The sequence below is a fragment of the Filicampus tigris genome, chromosome 15 (assembly GCF_054856515.1).
Source record: "Filicampus tigris isolate MCC_2025a chromosome 15, RoL_Ftig_1.0, whole genome shotgun sequence".
Lineage (NCBI taxonomy): Eukaryota > Metazoa > Chordata > Actinopteri > Syngnathiformes > Syngnathidae > Filicampus > Filicampus tigris.
The window spans coordinates 3,994,114-4,018,977 of NC_141231.1; the positions used below are offsets into that span (position 1 = coordinate 3,994,114).

The 24,864-nt window shown below is 39.8% G+C and overlaps 1 protein-coding gene across 3 annotated transcripts in view; it reads right to left on the reverse strand.

Annotated features, from left to right (window-relative positions):
- whrna (whirlin a) overlaps window positions 1-7,799 on the reverse strand; it is a 153,319-nt gene extending 145,520 nt beyond the window's left edge. For 2 of the 3 annotated variants that reach the window (XM_086053739.1, XM_086053738.1), the window contains exon 1: window positions 6,062-7,799. In XM_086053739.1, coding sequence (XP_085909865.1) covers window positions 6,062-6,805 — 744 coding nt within the window. In that variant the 5' untranslated portion in view covers window positions 6,806-7,799. The remainder of the gene's footprint in view (window positions 1-6,061) is intronic. The other variant, XM_086053740.1, reaches the window with a different exon arrangement.
- Between the last annotated feature and the right edge of the window lie 17,065 nt (window positions 7,800-24,864).

A 24,864-nucleotide genomic window follows, 5' to 3' on the forward strand; every position in this document is an offset into this window, starting at 1 on the left:
ATGGCATAAATCCACTGAGCATCTTATTTGAATGTGACATCATCTCTGTTAAATAAGCCAGGAGCTAAAATGCAATTCAGAGTTGTTGCTAAGCCTCGGTATGTCTGTGAATGGAAAAAAAAACCCAATTATATACTGTATGTGGTTATAATTAGTGGTGTGAAACTGTTCTATAGCTACGGCACTTCATGTGATATCCAGTGGGATACAATTATCGTCTTTGTCTGTGGAATGAGACAAGATGATTTAATTAGTGATTTAATTACTGATTAGTATTTCAGCACTCATCACCACTTTGCCAAGACGTGTGATTCATACACTCGGCAAGAGCGAGGAAAAAAGCCACTTCTGCCCAAACATCCTAATTTGGTCAACAACTATTGTAAATAAACTTTACAGCAATCTGATCAAGTGTAGCAAAAATTCGAAATCAGACTATACTTTGCATTTTTATGCAAAATCGGCATCGTCGACTGTAATATTATTTGCGCGATCTATGAATGACGTTTTAGCAAACACAACCTTGTTCACTTCAGGGTCGTTCTGTGCTGCCATAGTGTATATGTAAGCCCGAAAGCTGATCAATTATAAGACTTTGCTCTGGGAGGCGAAAGTTTCACGTGACAGTTCATCATCTACATACATTGAAAAAAGTTTGTTGAATTTACTCAATTTTCTTCAATGTGGTTGCATGAAATAAAATCATCTGAATCCAGATTTTTTAAGTAGACTATATGTCTACTTAAAAAATGTAAGTAGATGTAGGCTATACATCTGTTTAAAAAATGTATTGGAATTTAATGTAAAATGAGATTGCACCTACAGTAAATTAAATGAATTAATAGACTTCCATTATGTTATATTATTGTGATACACTGAAAAAAGTTTGTTGAATTTACTCAATTTTTATTTCTTCAAGTGGTTGCACGAAATCTAATCATCTGGATCCAGATACGTTTTTTTAAGTAGACCATTCATCTACAAAATAAATGTATTTTGATCCAGATGATTTTATTTTGTTTTACCTTTTGACAAAATAAAAGTGAGTAAATTCAACACACCATTTATTTCAGTGTACATTGAAACTTCCGCATTGGCCCAAGCAGCAATGTTTTCCCATGCATCTTCCCCGTTGCCATGGTGACTTGTCGAATCGGGTCTTCATGGATACTATCTTTTCATAAATTGTGGTGCACGCGCTGAACTTTAGGTGAACATACAGTACTCCAAGTTGAGTAAACTGATTCCAATCAGCTGTTCTGGAACCTGAAACTCAGAATTTCCTATCTCCGAGTAGAGGAACTCAAACTTCAGGATTGGACTCAAGAGTTTGTTGAACCTGCTTTATGTAACCGACCCCAGTTTAAAACAGTGGACCAACTTCCATCGCTTCGACTTTCAATCACAGGCGATCTCATCTAGAGCAGAATTTAAAAAAAAAAAAGAAAGTGTCTTCCCATTTAATTTGTCATTTATTTATCCTGCTTATGTATTTATTAAATGTGTTCGATAATTATTTAAACCCGCATATTAATTTAACACTTGCCATGTTTTATTTGGCCGGGGGGGTACTTAACAATTACGAAGTCCAGAAGTGTTTGGGCAATGAGGTTTTTTTTTTTCTTTTGTTCGTACACCAGCACAATAAATCTACAATAAAATAGTCAACAACAATTTTCGAGTGCTTGGTAGCAGTTTGACAATTGATATGATTGTTGTCACATTAATTTTCTCTTTGTGGGTCTTGCCACCTTTACTTTGGTCTTGTGAGTATGTGAAAAGCACGCTCTATTGGGTTGAGACCATTCATCATAGGAGATACATTCCAGACCCATAGGTAAAAAAAAAAAAAATATTATATTGGGCTTTATAAAAAAACAAAAACCCTTTGAAAAAGTTTTACTTCTCCCGCATGCTTTAATAGCATTCAAAAAGTATTCAACATTGACACTAATGCCAGCTGCAGGGTGGAGTGGAACTCCAGTTATATTCCTGCAACCCCAGGCACTTTTTTTCCCCATTAAAAGAATGACCTGTGCACTTCTACAGTACTACGCTACAAATGTTATTCTGTTTGTACTATCTACTATCTCGCCAGGTGTGAAGAAAGTATTAGAGAAAAATTTGAGAAAAATAAATCTTTAAGAAAAATACCAAACCAAAAAATATCATTCGGCATTGTTTATGAAATTGCAATCTAAGATGTCCACTGCAACAAGATCAACATATTCCATTTTCTTTCGTGGGTGCAGAATTGAGAGAAACCGCCCTGCTTGTAGTCACTTGTGGTGAAGAGGTTAAAATGTGTACAGTTGTAAACGCTGCTAATAACATTTAGTCTAAACTGAGAAGGCATAAAAAAATAAGCAAACTTGAGAATTAATGACCTCCAGAGATTTTTATCTCAGGCAGAGCCTCTCGTTTGGCTGGCTGCCAGACAAATAAATGCAGTCAGGAAAGAAAATGGTTGCATACTGTACCTGACGGCAATAGACCAACCACAGTTGTTGAACGTGTTGTAAAATACAGTATGTACTCGTGAAGCAGATACTGAAATAAATAGGAAGTCACTGAAGTGCCAGGTAAAGTTAGCAATACGTGGGAGTTGAATTTTTCGTGCTGACACATTTTACATAATCGGTGAGCAAACACGGAGACGAGGATTGGCAGAAAAATGGCACTTCCAAACATGAACGCAATACAGAGACGCCAGAGTATAACGCTTTACAGACTTATTCATATCCTTTCCTACCCCTGTCACATCTCAGACATTGCTGAGAAATAAAAAGCACTACCTCATTTACTCCAAAAGAGAGCATTTACAGCTGCTGTAATCAGTTGCCATGTATTCAAAGACCAGAAACCATTTTAAAAATGTGAAGAAAATTGCATGAATAGAACGCGTGCGGTCAATTCGGTTATATTCGTGGCCGACAGTATGAAATCAACTTTATCACAGGTGCGCAGGCACACAAGCCATTACTCGTGCGCACTGAAATATAAGAAACACCTCTCATTATTATGGCATGCAAGTCCCACCATTGGAAACAAAAACCACAATATGAATCATACGAAGGTAAAAAGTCTCCGTGTCAATCAATACGGGGCATTATTAACTTTGTAGCGGCATATCTGATACAGAGCTTGTATTGGTTTCTTAGACATTGTGCATGTTTACCAACAGAAAGGTCAGTTAGGAGAGGTCACTCTTATGAAATATGGAACAGTGAGGCAAGTGAGACAGTCATCCAGAAGAAAACATAGTATACTGAAATATATTCATATTCATACATCCAATTGATGGTGAAAACCTAAATGATTCGAAAATCCATCTGCAACTACAATATGCTGGCATTAGAGCAAATGCTGCCGGGGCAGTAATTGTCAACAAAAGAAGGGATACCTTCAACAACTTTAGTTGCTTCATGACTAAGTGGAGTATTAAAAAATACAATGTTCCTTTAGGTAAAAGTATTAGATATCATTTCACGGTTGGTGAACTTGAAGTCCTCACTGGAAACTACGACTGACACTTTTATTCAGCATAGAACAACTTTAAATTCTTCTCACAACATATGTCTGAGCCTTGTACAAATCCAGGTTATTTTAAGTACTGACTCAAGATGTTACTAAGGTTCAACATTTTATAACAGGGTTGGCCAACCACTCAGAGGCTAAGAACCACTATTTTTTACTTACTTAGACTGTCACTGATGTGTTGAAGAGGAAGTCAACCCCAAATGTGTCTTGATATGTTCTATGTGCCTCCACTAGTCTAAACATTGCATTATGAGTAATATTGCATTTCTGGAATATGAGTTAAGCAGCAAAATCCACCGTTTTGGGGGATGGCCATTTTGTCATTTTCTGTCAACTGAGAATGACATCACAGTTGCTCAGGGCTCAGGTAATGATCAATCACAGCTCACCGGTTTTTTGAAGCTGAGCCATGATTGGTCGTTAGCTGAGCCCTGAGCAACTTTGATGTCATTCTCAGTTGACAGAAAGTGACAAAATGGCCGCCTCCTCCGCAAAGGCTAACTTCAAAATAAGGCTTACCAAATAATACATTGCGTCATTGATGCCAATGCCTTAGTAGACTTTTACTTTGAAGTTGACCTCCATGGTGGCGTAACAGCTAACTTGACTTTAGTTTTCGACGTCTCAGCTTGCCACCTACATCAACACAACGCCATCCCGAAGTCATATTCAGTCGCTAATTTAGGAAGCTAACAAACGCTAGTTAAGTACGCTGGCGTTAGTGGCTAGCAACTGTTATCATTAGCAACAAGTGCCTGGCTGGTAGTTCAACAGCTGTTCCCTGGCTTACTTTTTTTTTTAACTTCTTTTTTACTATTTTGTAATGCGCTGTATATGAGTAAAGGAAGGTACCTTAAATTGCACTTCAAGGTCTTTTTCATGATGAAAAATAATAAAATAAAACCTTGTCTTCATTTATTTCATAAAAACACTTTTTCTCATTAAATAATTTTAAGAAAACATTCAGCTCAAAATGTCTGGTAAGAGCATTCTTATTTTATTCTTATACAGTGTATATTGCGTTCTTAAATCCTGAATGGCCATATTAAACATTAGGAGTTTTTTTTAATGGGCAAAAGTGTTTTCTAAAATAAATGAGTTCAAAGTTCTAACTATCTTTTTTTCTTTTTTGTTTTTTGCTGATCCGAAACACAATCCGATCCGTGACTCAAAATCCGTGACCCATCTGAACCGTGACTTATGTGATCCGTTGAACCACTAGTGAGTACCAACGTCAATCTCCTGGCACTCCTGTGAGTAACCCATGAAAAAAATTATGTGCACCCCTTTGTATAAGTCAGAATGGCTTTATGTTGCGTTCAACAGAACTGTTAAAACGGAGGACAAGTGGTTAGCACGTCCGCCTAACATATGAAAGGTTCTGTCCTCAGATCATGGCTCAGCAGTTGACATGTTCTCATTGCGCTTGCGTGGGTTTTCTCCAGGTACTCTACAGTTGCTTCCTCCCACATTCCACATGGTAGGCAAGATAAAGACTTGAAGTTGCCCATACTGTAAGTGTGAATGTGAGTGTGAATGGTTATGTGCCCTCCATTTGGCTGGTTCCAGTCCAGGATGTACTCTATTTCTAGCATAAAGTCTGCCAGGATAGACTACAGTTCAACCAAGACCCTACCGAGGACAAGCACTGTACAAAATGGATGGATGGAAAATCAAAGGTAACAAGTGGCTTGGGTCGTTATAAAGCCCAAAGAATCCATATTATGAGACTATTTACCACTGGTTTAAAAGGATGTAAAACAGTACTGTAGTTGTGTAATCAATAACAAATGGTTATACAGGAAGAAAAGCGCATAGAAATGGATAATACAAGAAGACAAGAGACATGTTCAGTAGCTCAGTACACATAAAGCCAAGTTATTGACATTCGCTCCTTTTAAATCAATCAGCGCTACACACAAATCAGCCACACTCTTTCATCACCTCATTTGCTAATGGGCTGCCTTGATGCTCATGGACAAACAGACAAGTGTCTCGGGCCTAAGTGGTCCAAGTCTTTATTTTCATGGGCTTTGCAAAGACAGCCACAAGCTTAGTCACTTCTCACTTGGTGACAGTGTGAATGTGAATGGTTCTGTGTGTGTGGGTGTGTGTGCGTGTACGTGTACCCTGCCATCGATAGGCAACTAGTGTAGTATGCCTTTGACCCAAAGTCAGTTGGGACTGGCTCCAGCTCACAGTGACCCCGAACAAGACAAGCGGTACACAAAATGGATTGATGGATGGCTACAAAACACTCTTCCTTCCATACAAACATCCAAGCAAACACACATGTTTTTATTGCATTAAACTTCTGTGGTTGCATAACAACCTCGTCAAACAAGTTAACAACTCATCACCCACCGAAGCCTCGTACTAATTACCTTCAACAATTTTGCTTTTCTTGGGCCTTTTAGTCAACATTATGAACTCGATTGAGCCATGTTCGTGAGAATGTGCTTCTAAAAGTGCTGTCGATGTGACGCGTTTCAAAAAAGAAAGAAAAGAAAAAGGCAATTACCTTAACTGCTTCAGCGTGGGAGACTTTGTCAAAGACTTTATCGTTGACTTTCATGATCTGGTCCCCGATCCGGAGACCCTCTTTCTCCGCCAGGCTCCCCGGTTCCACCAGGGACACGTAGATACCCACGCCGTGCTCCGAGCCACCTCGGATACTGAAACCCAGGCCCTCGTTGCTCTTGTGCCGCTTCATGGTCACCTGCCGCAGCTCGCCCGGTGGCTCGTGGATGAAGTTCCTGCCGAGCAGCGGTACCAGGGGAGCTGTCCCGTCGCTGCTGGTGCTGAAGCTATCCGGTGAGCCGCGCAACGCCAACTGGAACTCGGCTGTGTTGTCCTGGGAGTAGTGAGCCGGGGGAGTCGGGCTGGCGCCGGGGAAGTGGCCCGACGGGGGCTCGGCGGTACCGTTGCTTGCAACTAAATCCGATTTCAGGTAGAGGCCCTCCGAGGTGTACTGCTCGAAGAGCAGCTGGTCAGACCGCGGGATGACAAGCCGCAGCATGGGGAGAAGTTGTCGCTTGCTGGGCGCGTTGAGGATGACGTTGAGGGTCTGCACCAAGTCGTACACGTTGCGCTTGGAGTGGTAGACATTGAGGCAGTGGATGAACTGCTCCCTCTCGAAGTCGTTCAGCAGCAGGTTGAGCGCGTTGTGAAGCTTCTTCACGTTGGCCGAGAGCGTCCGCGCACTCGAGGCCACCGAGTTGGCCGAGGAGCTGAGCGACACGCGCTCCAGGTCGGTGGTGCTCATCCCGGCAGCGGCGCCACACCGGGTGCACGTTAGAGCGCAGGCGTTGCGGGCTCCTGCCTCGGGATTACACCGGCGCTTGGCATGGTGGGCGCAGCGACGTAGCGCACAGACACGTACGTCTTCGCTGGGAGAATGAAATTAAAGTGCACTTCCCGAGGCAACGAGGGAACTCAACGGGCTAACCAAGCATCAACCTTGCGCAAAGTTCGCACAGTCAGTGTGGTAGCTTGGTGTCATTAGCCGCCGTCTTGTTTTCCTGAGGGTCAGGTGGCCAGCGAGTAGCCGCTTCTCTGGTGTCCGCCTCCTCGTCTACTGCTTCCAAGCGGAACGAACACCGAAAGCCACCAAAGCGCCGACCAACTGCACTATGGGGCTTCTTTTTTTACGACGAACAAAAAAAAAAAAAAAAAAAAACGGTAAAAAGTTCCAGCTTTTGCGTATTGTTCCTCTTGTGGTGATTAGTTCCAAACAACGTCAAGGTGGTAAAAACTAAGTATACCGGTCATGACTTCACCACCAAAAATGAAGCGTGTGGGCAGGTGGTGTTACAATTATCGGTCGAAGGGAGCTGCAGATCGCTGCCTCCGCTTCCCACGCGTTACTACAGCGACCGAGTGGAGACCGACTGTGACAGTGAAGAGCTGCCTGCTCCCAAGCCTGACGCGCCTGTGAGGAAGTGACGTACTTTTTGGTTCTCGTGGATTATTTATAGCCCCCGGCGCACGCGCACGAGCACGCATGACGGCAGCAAGATAAGCTAAAAAGCGCTTCTCAATTAGTAGAACCAAGTCTAAGATTAGCTCCTGTCTGAGCCTCGTCATTGGTGTTACACAATGCATCCTGACATTATAGTGGACTTGTGTTGACTGGATGTGATTTGACCCTTTAGCTTTATGAGTGAATAACGACTCACTTATTGTCAAGTTATGACAAAAGAACTCAAAGTTCAAATATATGTGTTCATTGCTGTTTTTTTAAAGCAACACTAGGTAGGATTTCAACTTTCATAAAATATTTTCATAACTCTTTTGATGAAACATTGACTTACAACTAGTTGAACGGTAACTTTGCCATGGCCTGAGGGGGTCTGTATCGCTGGCACGAAACAACTTTGAGGCGGGTGGTAGGAACCCTGCCACACAAAAACTACGAATGTGCTGACTGCTTTATGGCATACGTCACTGCCCCTTTCCCCGTTCGTTAGAAAGACCGTAGTCGATTTAACATTAACACACGATTACTGTTGTCAAGGCAGGAGCTGCAAAACAACCTGTTACAGATATGTGCTCTCAAATGTGTTGCTAACTGTATTGCATGTATGTTTGTTATATAACAATGTTCCTTTGATTCTTTATTGCTTTGTATTCAGTGTTGGGAGTAACGCGTTACAAAAGTAACACAGTACAGTAAAATATTACATTTGGGCAGTAACAAAGTAATGTAATTGAGTTGCCGTTAACATTTTGGGTGTATTGTTACTGTTACTGTAATGGCATTACTCTTACTGAGCCTCGTAATGCGTTACAAATTCGGGAGCACAACACACATTTAATCTTATAATTTCAACATTAGAACAGTTTATTACTTCACTTCCAAAACACGCTATTTACTTAACCAATAGCCACAATCAGAATTCCGTCTCTCACTAGGGACATAACATAACTAAAATGAGTAGATTACCCATTTCCGTTCTCTTCCAAGAGTTTCATTTGATTCTACACAATGGTCAGTAGTTGTCATGGCTGAGAAATTATTGCTTTTGACACCAATCACTGTCAGGGTTTCATAAAATGCAAAACATTTACTCAAAATACAAACAGCAACCTAAGTAAAAAGCAGTAAATAAATTGTGAAGAAATAAGAGTCATTGTGCTTTTTACCACTACTCCTTTGAGGTTGTTTCATGAGTCCACCGATTCCACCAATGACATATTAATTACAGTGTCTGAACAAATGTGGCGAAAAGATGTTGGAATGTGCGGTACAGTATTCTTGGTGTGCAATGACTGATAGCACCAACCTGGGGGAAGGAAATGGAAAAGGCGCTACTACTGGCTTCCATGGTAGGAGAAGTCCAAGAGAATTTTGCCTGCTCTTTTCTTCTTGCAGCAGGCAAGTCCTCAAGCATATAGTGGGTACTGGTGATCAAGACTGACATGGAAATGCCTCCCCGTCATTAAAAATTCATGTTAAGTTATCCCAAACCGTAGCCAGGAAGATCCATAGAAACACGCACACCATAATTACTTTACAAGGCATTGTTTTTTTTTTCTCTGCAAGTACCCCAAGTATCATTGATTTTTATAGTTCCTGATCCCGCTTAATAGCATATTTTGAACAATATTCACGATTAAGAGTGAAAGGGATAAATCTGTCCTCTTTGACTCCTAATCAAGCTGACGTAACAAATGTCACATACACACACACACACACACACACACCCACACACAAAGATGACACAGCTTCAGGAAACATGTGTAATCAAGAGCACTCAAGTCATTTATTACATAAGTGACAGCTTTAATCTGAGGCTTATGATACCACCTGATGGATAACCCATTCCATTATACGAGGCAGGGGTATAATTCTTTTCGTAGTAGACAGCTTTATCAAGACTTCATGGGCTGCTACATACAGTAGAGCACATTATACTAACAATGTACTTTAGATATGTCGTCTTTACAAACCATAGCTGAGCACAGCAGTTCCCGTAGCAGTAAATATTGTCAGTGTTGCTTTCATGATTGATAACCCGGGCACCTGAACCCGTCACCACATTGCAGCTTTAGGCTAAACCTCCATAAATAATCTCTCAAGGACCCAAATTGTAACTCAACTAGTGAAGGACAGCTAATGTAAAGAGACCACAAACCGGACACACATCAGATTAAATGATAATTCATACCTGTCAAGTTGTACGTGTTCGGCGTAATTTGTACTGGCGGAGACACCTTTTCAAACATGTACGCCGTACATTCCGAATCGCGGGCAAACTACGTTGCTACCGCCACTCTGGACCTGTCCACCTCTCTGATTCTGGAAACTTCGTCCGACTTTCACTTGCAATCCCCCTCCTCCCCCCGACTGATAAATACTGTGTACAATTATATATAGGAGAAAAAAAAATTGTTTCCCCCACCTCTCTAGCCGAGCGATAAATACTGTGTAAGATTATATACAGATACTGTATACTGTGTAAGATTACAGTATAAACAAAAATGTACGGGAAAATGACAACTTTTGTAAGATTCGGCACAGCCCGCGTTTGACAGGTATAATAATTGATGACATTGAATGGATTTTACGGGGTTCTAAATAAGTAACCAGTCCAAATTGTGTGATTATGATTATTTTCAGTCGAAACACCAAAGTTTTAAAGAGCAAAAAAAAAACATACAAATGTTGATTTATTCATAAATACAGTGGCATCAAACTGTATTTGCCCTCTACTCAATCTTTTTTGTTGTTGCATATTTTCCCTACTATCTATTTTTAGATTATCAAGACAAAGATAACATAAGGCAACAAAAATTGCAGTTTTTAAATGATATTTATATTTATTAAGGACAAAAAAAAATTCAAAGCTACCTGCGTGAAAAAAACCCTACCCTCGTATATCTATTAAATTGTCGAGCCAACCCTCAGCAATAACAACTGAAATCAAGCGTTGTCTATAACTGCCATTGAGTCTTAAACATCTCAGTCGAGACGTTTCAGCCCACTCTTCTTTGCAGTATTGTTTTTCGGGCCATTCAGACAAAAACTTGATTGTGTGGAGTAGAACTGAGAGTTCCATCAATCATAGCAAGTAAGTCGTCCAGGTCCTGAAGAAGCAGAGCAGCGCCAGATCATCACACTACCACAGCCTTGTTTCACTATGGATATGATGTTCTTTTTCTGAAATGCTTTTTTACGTATACATCGGATGTAAGAAAGCATCCACCACAAAAACATTCAACTTTCATCAGGTCAGTGCATAGAATATTCGTCTTGCAATATCATTCAGATTTTGATCTGCAGTGGTTGCAAAAACCAAAACGTTAACTAAGGCAAGGTGGCCTCCTTAGATTTTGGAATCCTTTGTGACCTACTGGATGAGTTGTCGCTGTGCTCTTGCAGTCATTTTGGTGGGCCGGCCACATCTGAGAAGGTACACCATTGTTCCGTGTTTTCTCCATTTGTAAATGTTGGTCATGATTCACTGGAATTCGGAAACCTTACAAGGCTTTGTAATATTTTTTGACTGATATATTTACAGACAATCAACCAAGAGAATGTCATAAAATCAAGCAGAGATGTAGATGACAGGAGACATCTGTGACGAACTTGATACCAGTCAATATCACTATCAATCACTAGGCTAATCCCGACTGTGTATTATCACTTTCTCATCACATCGACATCTTTTGTAAGGTTTGATTTCATGACATTGTCCTGCTGACAATTTGTTAAGATCAACATGTTGTATTTAACGCTTGTCATTCTAAGGCACAATCTAGATATTTTCTGCCTTATAATCCTGCAATGATTGGTTTTGTAAGACTGCTCCTTGCATGATGACCATCTGCTAAGACTTTATTGGGTGATACATAAAAAAAGGGCTGTTGGGGGGAAAAAAAAGTGCAATTGAATGAATCAACAAAAAGAGCATGCCGTTTTGAAAAAAGGAGCACATAAGGTTAAAGCTGCGCTGAGTGGAATCACACATTATTGCACTCTACCACCAAAGTGATGCAAGTGACGCAGCAGAATTGTAAGCAAGGCAAGGCAGCATACCAGACAACCAAGATAAAGCCAAGTGCATTTTCACAGGAAATAGTGTACTGTACATACAGTAGTTTCAAAGGAGGCTTATCAGTTAATGTGATCGTGTTTGTCTCAGTTTTCTCCTCTCCACTCCAAGAGATATGTTGTTTTGCTCTTTTTTTGGTTTTGTATTTATGGTGGTGGCTAATAAAAACCTGCAGATACATACACACATACAATACAGAGAAAAGTGATGGGTTTTTTTCCAAAGTTAAATGAATCTCATAATTCTCAGTGAATTCGCTTTCATGTTGTCATTACTGAACAAGACTGCTGACAGTTGCGTGTTGAGCAGTTTATAATGTTTTGATGATTGTTTTCCCAAATGTTTGGTGTCTCTCATTGTGTAAATCGTGTCGTATTCCTATTTCCCAGTCATTTTGACTGCGCTAGCGACCGTATGCTACTAGAGATTAGAAAATGACATTCCGAACAAATGTTCGGTTCAGTAAAGACTTGGAATGGTTGTCTGTTGTTGTTGACAGATCACGGGCCTGCCTTTTCCTTTAAGTCAGCTAGGTTAGGTTCATGCCTAGCTCATGAACAGCACTGCATATAAAAACGATGCTGTTATAAACTAAAAGTCCAAACAGGAAATCAACAAATAAAACAGGAATTTGACATGGTAACGAGGATTTAGTGTAGTAGTGTGTATGGTGTATAAAGCACAGGGGCGGAGCCAATGGGTGTGCACAGGCCCATCCAGATTGGCAGATTGCCCACCCACTGAGATCCCTGAAAAAAGATATACTTTTCAACTTTTAGTAAATTATTATTAAATTATTTTAGAATTTGTGTTTCGTTGTGGTTTTTTTTTTCATTTTATTGAACATGGCATAATTGTGGTTGTCTAAGGAAGATTTGAACTTCATATTATTCTGTTTGTCATTTTATTTGAATGTACAATGTGTTTGGACAGGAGGATTGTGCTCAGTGAGAGAAATATTCAAGACCAACCTGATTTTACCAGGCCCACCCATTAGCCACGTTGTGGCTCCACCCCTGATAAGGCAGAAGCAGAAAACTCACTTATGGTTTTGAGTTCCTGTCAGTCAAACAACAAATTATGTACTGTACTGTTCAATAACCCCAAGTCAGATTAGTTCAAGGAAATTATTTTGCATAAAATGATACCTACTCCCAACTTAATTAAAACATTTCATGCCAAGCTGTAATCATTCTGAACGCTTAACAAGGCTTAGCATTCACCTAATAGGCTTAACTGTGCATGACTGAATGCTTAACCGAGTCATCAGTATTCCACCAATGGAAGCTAAACGGTTCATAAACAGGTGAGCTGTAGAGTCATGTTTATAACTGCAAAATATTATTGCATCCACAGCAGGTTGAATGCGTTCAAATTGTAAAGTGCGGAGCCCACAGATAAGGCGAGCTGCTTCTCCATATACCGCTGGTACTGTTTTAACTCTTTCCCATCATGCTATTCAGCCTGGAGTTTTGTTTCATCAATCATCAGGCTAATAACTATTTTATGTAATGATTTTAATTGAAGGAATTAGAAGATTATCTTTTGATACGGTACAGTGGGGGGATTAACAAAAATTAAAGATCAAAGAACAAAAATCAGGCAATCACACAGCGCAGAGCAGCTACAGATGGACAGTCATAACCCATTTTATTTTCCTATGCAGACGGAAGCGCGCACACACACACACCCACACGCACACACGTGACTCTATCTTTGCCACCAGCTGCAGACTGTCTAGGGAAAGGCTCAACATCAATCATGAATCACTCTGGTGTTTAGAGTGTGTTAAAAGTACATTTTTATATCACTGCGCCCCAAGCTCTGCAAAATGACCTGCACTCTACACGTCTCACTGCGGTCGTTTAGCTGAGAAAGGAACACTCTTATATTTTGTGACGTCGGCGCTTCAGCTAGGGCAGATGCTGAAAAATTAATTGAAATAAATTTGTCAAAAATAGGTTTTCAGACATTTCTTATACCAGTAGCCTACCCATATCTCTCAGAGTACCGTTGCAGTCACAAAAAAACAAAAAAAAGTGATCAGCGAAAGAAATTTCTGACTGAAGTCAGTATGAATCTTAGAATATCGTACTACTTTCGTTTTTCCTGACAAGAGCTGCAACTACTGCCACACAGAAATCTTGTTGTTTAGATTACATTTGCACTGGACTGCCATGAAATGAGTGTATTTATCTCTTGACTTTCTTTAATGGACCAAGATGGCTGCACTGGCTCACCAGCTAGGGATATTTTATCCAAAACTCTTTGCCTATGATGTCAAAAAAAAAAAAAAAAAAAAAAACAATACCCGCAACAAGTCAGCATATGAGCACCAGCAGCAGTTACTTTGGGTTTGCAATTACGATGAATCAGAAAGAAACAGTGGCGTATGGAGCCGAGATCCGCCTTGCCCGACAGCAGACCAAGAGGAGGCGGTGTGAACAGAGGAACAAGCGCTTGTTAACAGATCATATTTCTATGACTCCAAAAACAGCCAAAATAAATAAATAAATAGCCCCCCGATGATCTCTTTATGCCCCTTATATTGTCCACATTTGTATGTCTAACATGCATTTTATGAGATATCGTTCTATGATAGTCGGTGAGTCCCTTTTTGAGCAGATGTTGATGCCTTCCAGACTTGTTTTGTGTACTTTCATAAGAATAAAGGGGAAGAAGAATCATCCACTACTCCCACATCCAACAGCCAGTGCAAAACTGTTTCTGGTTGATGTTTGTGAGTGTTGGCCTTACTCATCCAATGACATAAATGTCAAACCAGAATGACCCCCCAAGACACAAAAATGCCCGAGCTATTCTTTAAAGTGTTGCTGTTCCAAAAATGCCACCCATTCCATGAAGGGCTTCGCAAGGATGAAGTGTTTTGGTTTGACAGATGCAAGCCTTTTGAGTTTTCCAATTCTGTCAAAGCTCAATTGGTTATTCACACACAATTTTCAACTTAAAGGGTGCGCACAAAAAGTCGTGTCACTTAAGTGCCGTTCAGCCAACATATCTTTGGTGATGGCCTATATGAGCTATATCATATATACAGTATAATGATCATATTTACAAGAATTCACTTTTTTTTGTCGATATTTGCCAAAATCTGTGGTCATGCCAGACTCGCCAGTTGATCCAGCAGTAGCGGCATGAGGGCTGCCTCACTTGCATCACAAACACGGCCGCCTCTAAAAGCAGGCTAGTGTTAAAAAGGTCAAGAAGAGAAGTCAACCCCAAAATATTTTTTCAAGAGTATGTTCTATGCAGGCCCACTAGTTCAAACATTCTGGTTGATGATGCATTTGTGGAATATGACTTAAGAAGCAAAATGCACTCGTTTTTAGCCATCTCCGGGGGCGGCCATTTTGTCATTTGTGTCGACTGAAAATGACATCACAACTACCCAGGGCTTAGGTAACGACCAATCATGGCTCAGCTTCAGAAAACAGGTGAGCAGTGATTGGTCGTTACCTCAGCCCTGAGCAACTACGATGTCATTTTCAGTTGACAGAAGTGACAAAATGGCCGCCCCCAGCGATAGCTAAAAACGTGTGGTTTAACTCTTATTCGAGAAACGCGATATTAATCAGAATGCCTTGTTTCAACTAGTGGGCCTGCATAGAACATGTTCTTGAAAAATATATGTTTGGGTTGACTTCCCTTTAAATATGCTGGATGTGGTCATTCATAAAATTCCAATTGTCGAGCAAGGACGATACCACCGTTGCTTGTTTACGAGCTATTTAAAGACCACTCAGAGGAAAAATACACACATCAAGAAGACTCTTCATTCCTAAAAGCAATACAGTGGTGATGGAAATCAAGTGTTTGCGTGTTAGTGGTTTGCATGGGAAATTGAAAGCAATTGTATGGAATTTCACTGAAATGGTTTGGCTTGGTTGAATGCAAATAGTTATTTTTGTTTTGCAAATATTGCATCTTGGCTCTTTTGACTTGTCATGCACTCCCGTTTTGTTGTAATTGTAAATCACTTACACCATATGGCATTCATGCACTGTTTGCTCATCACAGCAGCCCGGTCGTCAGACATAGCACGTCTGCCGTTTCCCACCATAACACCTGTCACTCTAGGTGACACACCTCTGCAGCATGCTAACGACCAATCCTGTCTCAGTCAATATGTGACTTTCAAGGTCACAAAATTCTTTCGACACTGCTCACTGGCCATCGTCATTTTACTGTTAATATACACATGCACCGAATTGTTGCGACCACTCCAGTAAAGATAGGACGATGACGGAAATAACTTGCAACTATGAAAAGGAATACAGTAATGCAAATCTACTGAAAATTATAGAATTAAAACTGGATATTACTTTAGTTTGTGGTCCAACACAATTCTGGGGGAAAAAAATGAATGAATAATCACACTGGCCTGATAGTAACCTAATCTACATGCGTCATTAATCAATCAATTCCAACTGGGAAGTGATCTTTAATTATTTTTGTGGTGTTTGAATCGTCTGGAAAAGAAAAAAAATCACACAGGCAACGCATTTTGGGCTCTAGCTCAAAACACGGCCGTGCGACTTCCAATTGGTTTCATGCTAGGGGGTCCAGGGGCGGAGCTAGAACATTTTCAGTGGGGTTGCCAGGGTTACACAACACCTCAGTGAAGGTTGGCCATGTATGCGTCCATCTGTCCGTCATACTCAGGGTTTCATTCAATAAAATTCACTCATATGCAGGACAATGCCCATCACATTCATAATCAAGCAGGAACAAATCCAAGTAGACAGCGTCATTTTGCTGAGCGTAATTTACTAGATAATGCCATCTTTGCCTTTGTGTACTATCTCATCGTCTTCAATCTCATGCACTGATTCTAGCTGACAGCGAATCAGAATGATCAATTGTCACGGACAGCCGACGCCATTTTTCATACTACGATCAATGGCTCTCTTAATTCTTTGAAGTTTCCAGCTACAGTGATCATTGTTGGGTTTTCTTTCTGTTATGGAATTGGTCCAAAAATGTTGTCCACATCTGTTCACAGTCAGTATCTGTTCTATTGTTGCACATACCCCCATGGAATTTGTGACAAAATGTTGAATAGGTATCACATTGCTATTCTCAGCTGTGGGGAATACAACTGCTTATATAAAAGGGGAATTGTGTTCGTTTTTTTTTTTTGTTGTTGTTTTTTTTAGCCCTGAGGAACATGAATTTTACATGCAATTTTGAGCAGGAATAGTGTGAGCAATGCTTCCTTGCAATGTTCTACTTAAAATGCTGACACTGAACTATAGAATAGGTTTGGTTTGCACCTTGGCCATTCGTTTGACCTAAAGTATAAAGCAATCAAACTTACATCAATGGTGTGTTATTTAATATTTAACATAGCCATGAAATGTACTGCATTTCAAGATTATTATGCAATATTACAACACTGGGGAAAACTTGATGCATTTTTCACACAGCAACACATTTGACATTTTGTGCATTAATCACTGAGAACACGAATCAAAACAGACAGTAATGTATACTTTGAAACCGACTAGTGCATTTCTCGCCATTGCAAGTGATACTGATTGCATGCAGTTTGGCATTTTAGTGAGTGTCTCCATGATGAAATATAATTGCTTAATTTTTCCGCCTAAACCCTGAGATCACTGACAGTGATTTGTATAGAATGCAAATTAAGTTACTCACATGTGTAAGGCACAAAGCAAGGTTCTTAAAATAAAGGTGATAATCAGACTTTGGATTTTTGTGAGGTTCAGATAGACTTTGTCGGAGTTTCATACAAGCAGTCAGTTTTTTTTCATGTGTTGTTTCTATATAATGAACCCCCCTACACACACCCATACACGACCACACACACACATGTACACTTTCCTACCAATTACAGGTTTACTGGGTTTGGTTTGATCCTCCTTGAACCACTGCAATAACGTTGTCATGGTTACAACCCACATAGTTTGGCTTATAGGAGCAGCTTTTTGCAGTTAACAGAATGAAGGTGGTCACCAGCCATCCATCCACAATCTATCACAGGCCACGTAGTTGTCAGCACTGAGGTCACACAGCAGGAAGGTCCACAGATCAATTCTTTGGGGTACTTCCTGTGTCTGCATATCCTCCAGAGCCTGACTCAAGGTTTGCATTTGGTATCCCGTGACTGCCCACTGCTTCTCGAGAATGGACTAAATGAAGATAGATGGCGGGAGTACAGGGAACACCTGTCATTGCAGGGATGCATTTGAGAGCCACCCGGCACCCGCAATATGTGAAAATCTGCAATATAGAGAAACATTAAAACAAAAAAAGGAAAATAATCATTTTACCCCTCCCGCACATTAAACTTGTGGAAACAAACTTTAACTGACTAAAAATAATATTTTTTTAAAGTAATTTTAGTGGCTCTACTCATAGACTGACAGTTATCCACATAAGAGGCATGCGCGCTAACTTGAAGCTGTTTATTTGTCACTCGCCGTTCAAGTTTTCTGTAAAACTGACAATCAAACAAAAGAAAATGAAATATTGTTCAAAACACCAAAATGTTCGACCAAACCATATCATCTCATGAAAATTTGCTATCTTAATGCTAATGTGTTATGTGAAATAAAAAAGATGGGCTAACTGTAATTAGCAAAGATGTTACAATAATTATAAACCTCAGTTAGCAGCGATACATCCAAAGAGAACGCACAAGAATTGTCACAGGCGTATATATTCTTCTGCTCTGTGAGAACAACAACTATGATGCTGCAGCTCAGTTAGACAGCCTCTTCTTGCTCCTATTTAGTCTACATCTCCTCAAATAGACCTCGGTGTTGCTCAGCATGTTGTGGCACAAAGTAGGCTACAACACTCAAGGTAGGCAACTCTAAATTTGGGCTTGCCTGTTTACTGTAAAAACAAACTTGTGAAATCAATCATTTAAAAATATGTGATCACATTATATGAATGACATGAAAGGAAAGGAGAATATTCTAATTCCCAATTCTAACACAATATACCAACTTTTCGTACTCCACAGTCATTGGCTACATTACATTGTCAGAATGTTCTATTGATTCTGTTTTTAAATATATTCATATTATCGGATTTGTCGGGCCCCGGTGCCAACTTCAACCATAATATTAATTCCTAAACCTCTTGTTTTGTTTTGTCTATAAACTTCTTTTGTTGGCTTACTCAAAAACAAATAATTAAAAAAGAAAAAAAAAAAAAATATATATATATATATATATATATATATATATATATATATATATATATATATATGTATATATATATATATATATATATATATACATATACATATATATATATATACATATACATATATATATATATACATATACATATACATATACATATATATATACATATACATACATATATATATATATATATATATATATATATATATATATATATATATATATATATATATATATATATATATATATATATATATATACTGTACCGGTATTTGGTTTGGACTAGTAACTCATAACTAATTTCATGTAGTTTTAAGAGTAGGCACAATTCTACATTTGGATTTGCAATTACAGTCCCTAAAGGAGAGCACAAAAACAAAACAAAAAAAACAAAGCAGCAAATAGAGTTTAATTCTAAAAGGTTTTTGCTCGAATATAGTATAAATGCATCCTCTTTATCTTCTATTGAGATGTTGCTCTCGTAGCTAATGTGATTCAGCAGGTGGCATTCTGTTCAATACAAATGTGTTTGTTTTGAACAAAAGTCAAAAACAAGCAGTCAAATCAATGTTTGTATTTATTCCCAACATCTATTAAATGGCTTCTTCTACTTTCAGCTTTGGAACTAATGTTTTTCACACCTTATTGAACATTTTAAACTCCAATGTGTTTCCAAACGATTTGTATTCTGTAGCTGTCAATGTTTGTATACATTTTTGTTTGTCTATAACGGCCCTGCGACTGACTTTTTGCAACCAGGGATGGATGATGGATGGTCACCCATGTATTTATCTGTATTGACCAAGGCATATTAAACAAGTCACCTTTTTTATGAGAAGCACTGCCTTGTAAGTGATTATAGAGGCTGGTAGACTTCTCATCTGTCACTACTAAATCCTTAATTCCCTGTCTTTTCTTTTAATCCCTCACAGGGGAGACAACAGGGTTTCAGTTGGCATTTTGCTGACTGATGAACATCTCACAGCACAGTCTGGTGCATGCCAACCTCTCCACTGCGTCTTTGATCGATTCAGCTCTCAGTGATCATGCCATTGCTTTGCCATGTGAATTCTTCCCATGCTGGGGACATGAATTATTGCAGTTGCATGTGCACATGCTTGATTTTTGCGATAACTTTCACACACTTATTAAACATCCATCCATCCATTATCCATACCGCTTATCCTCACAAGAGTTGCGGGGGGTGCTGGAGCCTATCCCAGCTGTCTTCGGGCAGTAGGCGGGGGACACCCTGAATTGGTTGCCAGCCAATCGCAGGGCACACAGAGACAAACAAACACCCGCACTCACAATCACACTTAGGGGCAATTTAGAGTGTCCAATCAACTTACCATGCATGTTTTTGGAATGTGGGAGGAAACAGGACTCCCCGGAGAAAACCCACGCAGGCACGGGGAGAACATGAAAACTCCACACAAGGAGGCTGGGGCCAGGATCGAACCCACGATGAAGATTTTCCCATTCATCAATTGGGTATATTATTCACAGTATTTTTTTTGCTCCAATTTGTTGGCCGAAGCATACAGACAGCTGCAGGGTACTTGAAGAAAATCCCTCTAAACTCCTCCTGGGAATCAATTAGTTTTTGAAAACTTATTTTTTGCTTCCATCTGTGGGAGAGGTGCAGCTTTAAGCCTCGGGCGAAATCTGCCAGCCTAACCACAGACCATCATAGCACTTCCAACAGAGTATCCCACGAGCCATCAATAGCATAAACCTGAGAACGATGCCAACCTAATTATGCACAGACCATGTGAAAGTGTTGGCTTATACGGGATTTGAAAGCTACGAAGGAAATACCGTAAATGCCAAGTTTACGAGATCACTGCAGATGATTGTGTACTTAGCGTCACATTTCTTTAATTGATTTCCAAATGTAAAAGAATGAAAACTCTTATTAATTAAAATAAACAAAAACAACGTAAACTAGGAGAAGTATGATCACTGTAAATGTGCAAATATGGGCCAAAATTTTATAAAATATTCCTTATATCGGGTATAGCTACCCTATAGTCTTTTGTACGTCTCGGGACGGGTGCTACAAGTGACCCAATCTTCGTAGTCGTAGGTCAAACATACAGTGACAGGGCTCCGTTAAACCTCTGTAGGGGGCGCTACAAACCTTTTTTTTTTTTTTTTTACTCATGTATAGCAACTTTAAAATATAAAATTTATCACCAGGCCCCATGTGAGGGTGAAAGTTTATTGGATTCCTTAAAAATGGGATTCTTTACGGATAATAATAATACATGTGACAAAAGCAAGCGGTCGCTGCTCCCGCCCTAGTAGGGCCACTGTGTAGAATTTAGTGCCATATAGTGGCGAACTAATAGAACACAACAACCTAAGTTGCGTGCATTTTGTAGCACATGTACTACGGTGCCTCACAGAGACCCCACGCCACAAAACTACCACCAATTTCTTCAGCAGAGGTGCAAGCAAAATGTCATCACAATCGACTTCTAGTATTCCCTCAAGTGACGAAGAAAGTGCATTGCATTTGTTATACATGCTGTAGTCATGATGTTGAGGAACTACGTTCGCTGAGTTTATCTCCTTCGGGCATCCGTTTGAAGAAAGATGGCAGCGAAAACATGGCAGCCTCCGGTCGGGGAGGCGCATAATACATAATCAGCGATTACTATTACTAGACCTATGATTATGTTTTTAAAAAAGTACGTAGATGTGATAGAACACTTTTTTTTTGCATATTATTGAAATTAAGAGTGGGTTTTCAAAATAAATGAACATTGAAAAATAAAAATACAAAACAGCCAGTAATGTATGTACTGCAAATACTTTATCAATATTATCTGGTGGGTTAAACAAATACGCCTGATGTCATGACAAAATAATTTTATAATTGATTGCGACAATAGAATTGCTCTGTTGATCAAATGAGTGTCTCTGGCACCACCTACTGTACATTGTCCAAGTTTGGCTGTTACATGTAGTAATATTTTAAAAAGTGTAAGTTAGCTGTTTAGTTGGCTTTGCGGAAACAAATACAGTACTTACTACTCACTATGCCATACATAAACAGTAGACCTATTGCTTTTCCTCCAAGCAGATGATGTTAGCGTTTAACTGTAACACAGAAGGCAGAGCATTAATTGGGAATCTGAAAGTGGGGCACATTTCGGAACATTGAGGAATCAAATCTGTGACTTAATGTTCAAAAATTCAGAGCATTCACATTTAGGTATATGTCATCATTTTCCATTAGAATGTGAATTGCCTGTTGCAGATTTAATAAGGTGTAATGAGAAAATTACACTCTTCTATGAATTAAAGTGATGAAGGATTAAACGGCTAATTTAGTTTCGCTCCCTGTGCTATTACGACGTGCTGATGGGAAAGCAATTGAGTTTTTAAATACTTCCTCGTCAGGAGATCATGGAGAGCTTGAATGAAATCATTCTTTGAGGTAATTTTCGGAGAACTGCATTGTGTGTTTTTTTTTTTTTTTAGGTGGGTGATTTTTTATTATTTTTTCTGGGTGACCGTTCAAAAAGAGGAAGAAGAAGAAGAAGAAACATTGATTTCTTGTAATTTCTACTTTATTTCGGTTTGCAAGGACTAGGAAGCATTTTAATACACCAGGATTGTACCTTTGGCAACAATGTGACACGGGATTCTGGTTAAGGCAAACGAAACTTTACCATTTTAATTAAATCGGTTCAGATAATGGATGGATGGATAGATTTTTCATATCGTCGCTGTCCTGTGAAAAACACTTATCTCCAATTTTGGAAACTTTTAAAATTTTCACTTTAATTCGATGTCTGTAATGCGGAAACATGATTCATGTAAAAATAAGAAAATGAAAAAAAAATGGAGATGTGTTTTTCACATGACAGCAACGATAACGGGTAGCCCAGGCTGCTGACGGACGACGAATGACGGACCGGCAAACTTTAGTAAAATATCCATCTCTGATAATTACCACAATGAAAACAAGAATGTGCACTTCAGCATCTATTCTTTGACAGATGACTTGTAGGTGAGATGAAGTCATAATGTCCACCCAGTCCCTTAGGTGAATTAATCAATCCCAGCACTCAGGCAATGTATGGTGGCAAGAAAATGATTGAACTGCATTACTGCCCACATCCATTTGAAAAGAATATTTGCATTTTGCTTGCTATGACTTAATTTCAGTGACACTTTGGCACACACTTTGGCCTTATTCCATGGATGCAGAAAGTGAACATTAACCCTATTGAAATAGCAACTTTTGGGATATATAAAACTACAGGATGTAGTTGTGTCACAATAATAGCAGGGTGTTTAAAATGAAAGTCAAAAAATCCTGCAACAGCTTGTGCGTTGGGCACACTGCACAGACCCTCCCAATAGATCTGAGTGTGCCAGGTTGGACTGGCATCTTCCCCCACCATTGGAGCCCACACACCTCTAGGTGGAAATCAGTCGACAACACTGCCACTCTCTACACGAATGACGACATACAACCACAAGTCCGCAAAAGTCTTTCATCAAACTGTGGGCCCGGGGAGTTGGTTAAAAACAGGTGGATTTTGCTGCTTAATCCATACTCCACAAAAGCAATATTAATCAGAATGTTGTGTTTAGACTAGTGGGGTTGCATAGAACATTTTATTGCCAAGAAAAGTTTTGACTTGATACCCATTTTAAGGTTGGCGAACACTTTATGTACCTGTATGGATGGCAATTTGTAGTTGAAGAAGTCGCCACTAGGAGTCACGAGTGGCGACTTCTTTTTCTGTTTTCCTGCTGCTGTACGCACACGTGACTTTTGCACCACATTTACCACTACCGTATGGAGTAGAGACTCACGATTTGTACTTGTACATTTAGAGGCGGGTGCTGGGGGCGGGGCTAAGTGAAATGCGGCATCTCGACCAATCAAGTGCGACGGATTTGGGCGGCTGAAGCTCAACCTCATTGGTTAACCTTGGTTGCCCAGCAGGAGCTCGCACGCTGGCGAGCTTCATTTTGGTGTTTGATGCTTCAGGGTACGTGGTGTCTCTTACCGGTTTTTTGGTTTTTTTTGGTACTATGCAGGGATAGAATTGCATCTTCCGTTCCCATGGGAGGGCGTTTCGTTTTAGGGGCCGTTTCGGTTTGGTTCGCGGCCTGCAATCAGATACATTTGACCCTTCTGGCCGCGACCCCCCGCCCTTATTCATAAAAATTATCACACCCCCCCGCCCCGTTACGCCCCCCCCCCCCCCCAAAAAAAAAAAAGTGTCCGTGATTGACGCCAGCGCGGGAGAGATGCCAACGGCAGAAGCTTTTTAAGGATCATTAGTCGTGATTGGTCAGTTGTGATGTCATTTCCAGTCGACAGAAGACAAAATGGCCGCCCCCACAGATAGCTAAAAACTAGTGCATTTTGCTTATATTCCACAAACGCAAAATTAATCAGAATGTCGTGTCTCAACTAGTGGGCCTGCTGGAAACATATTCTTGAAAAAGAAAATGTTTGGGTTGACTTCCACTTTTAAGGTTTACATTCCACTTAAAATCACCCCCCCCCACTACTATTACTACTTACATATCAGACATAGATCAGTATTAATAAAAACTGTTTTGATAGCATTCTGATGGAAGAAACTAGGTTCATTTAGAAGTACATGCCAACCTTCCCCATTTTAGTGTGACTAGTTGGCCAGATATGTGTGCTCTAATTAAACGGATAATATTGCACACTCATCCATTAATTACACTGATTAGAATAGAGGCATCAAACAACTAATTTCGTTTTGAACCCTGCGTCATTGTCATGGTTCCAGACCAGGGTAACACAGTGTAAAGAGCACATGAAAGCATCACATGGGTGGGAAAAAAAAAATCCCCAAACTGTTGTGCCTGAAAGTCACAATGACAATCTTAGACATGCACATATTGGGTCAACAGTGACTCTCAAGGTGAATTGAGAAACCTAATAGCTATGCGGTAAAAGATCATTAAAAGTGGTCTCATTTAATAGAATTTCTTATGCTCTACCAATTGTCCATTAGGGATCATTAAATAAGAGCACAGCAATGTGAAATGAGTCAATG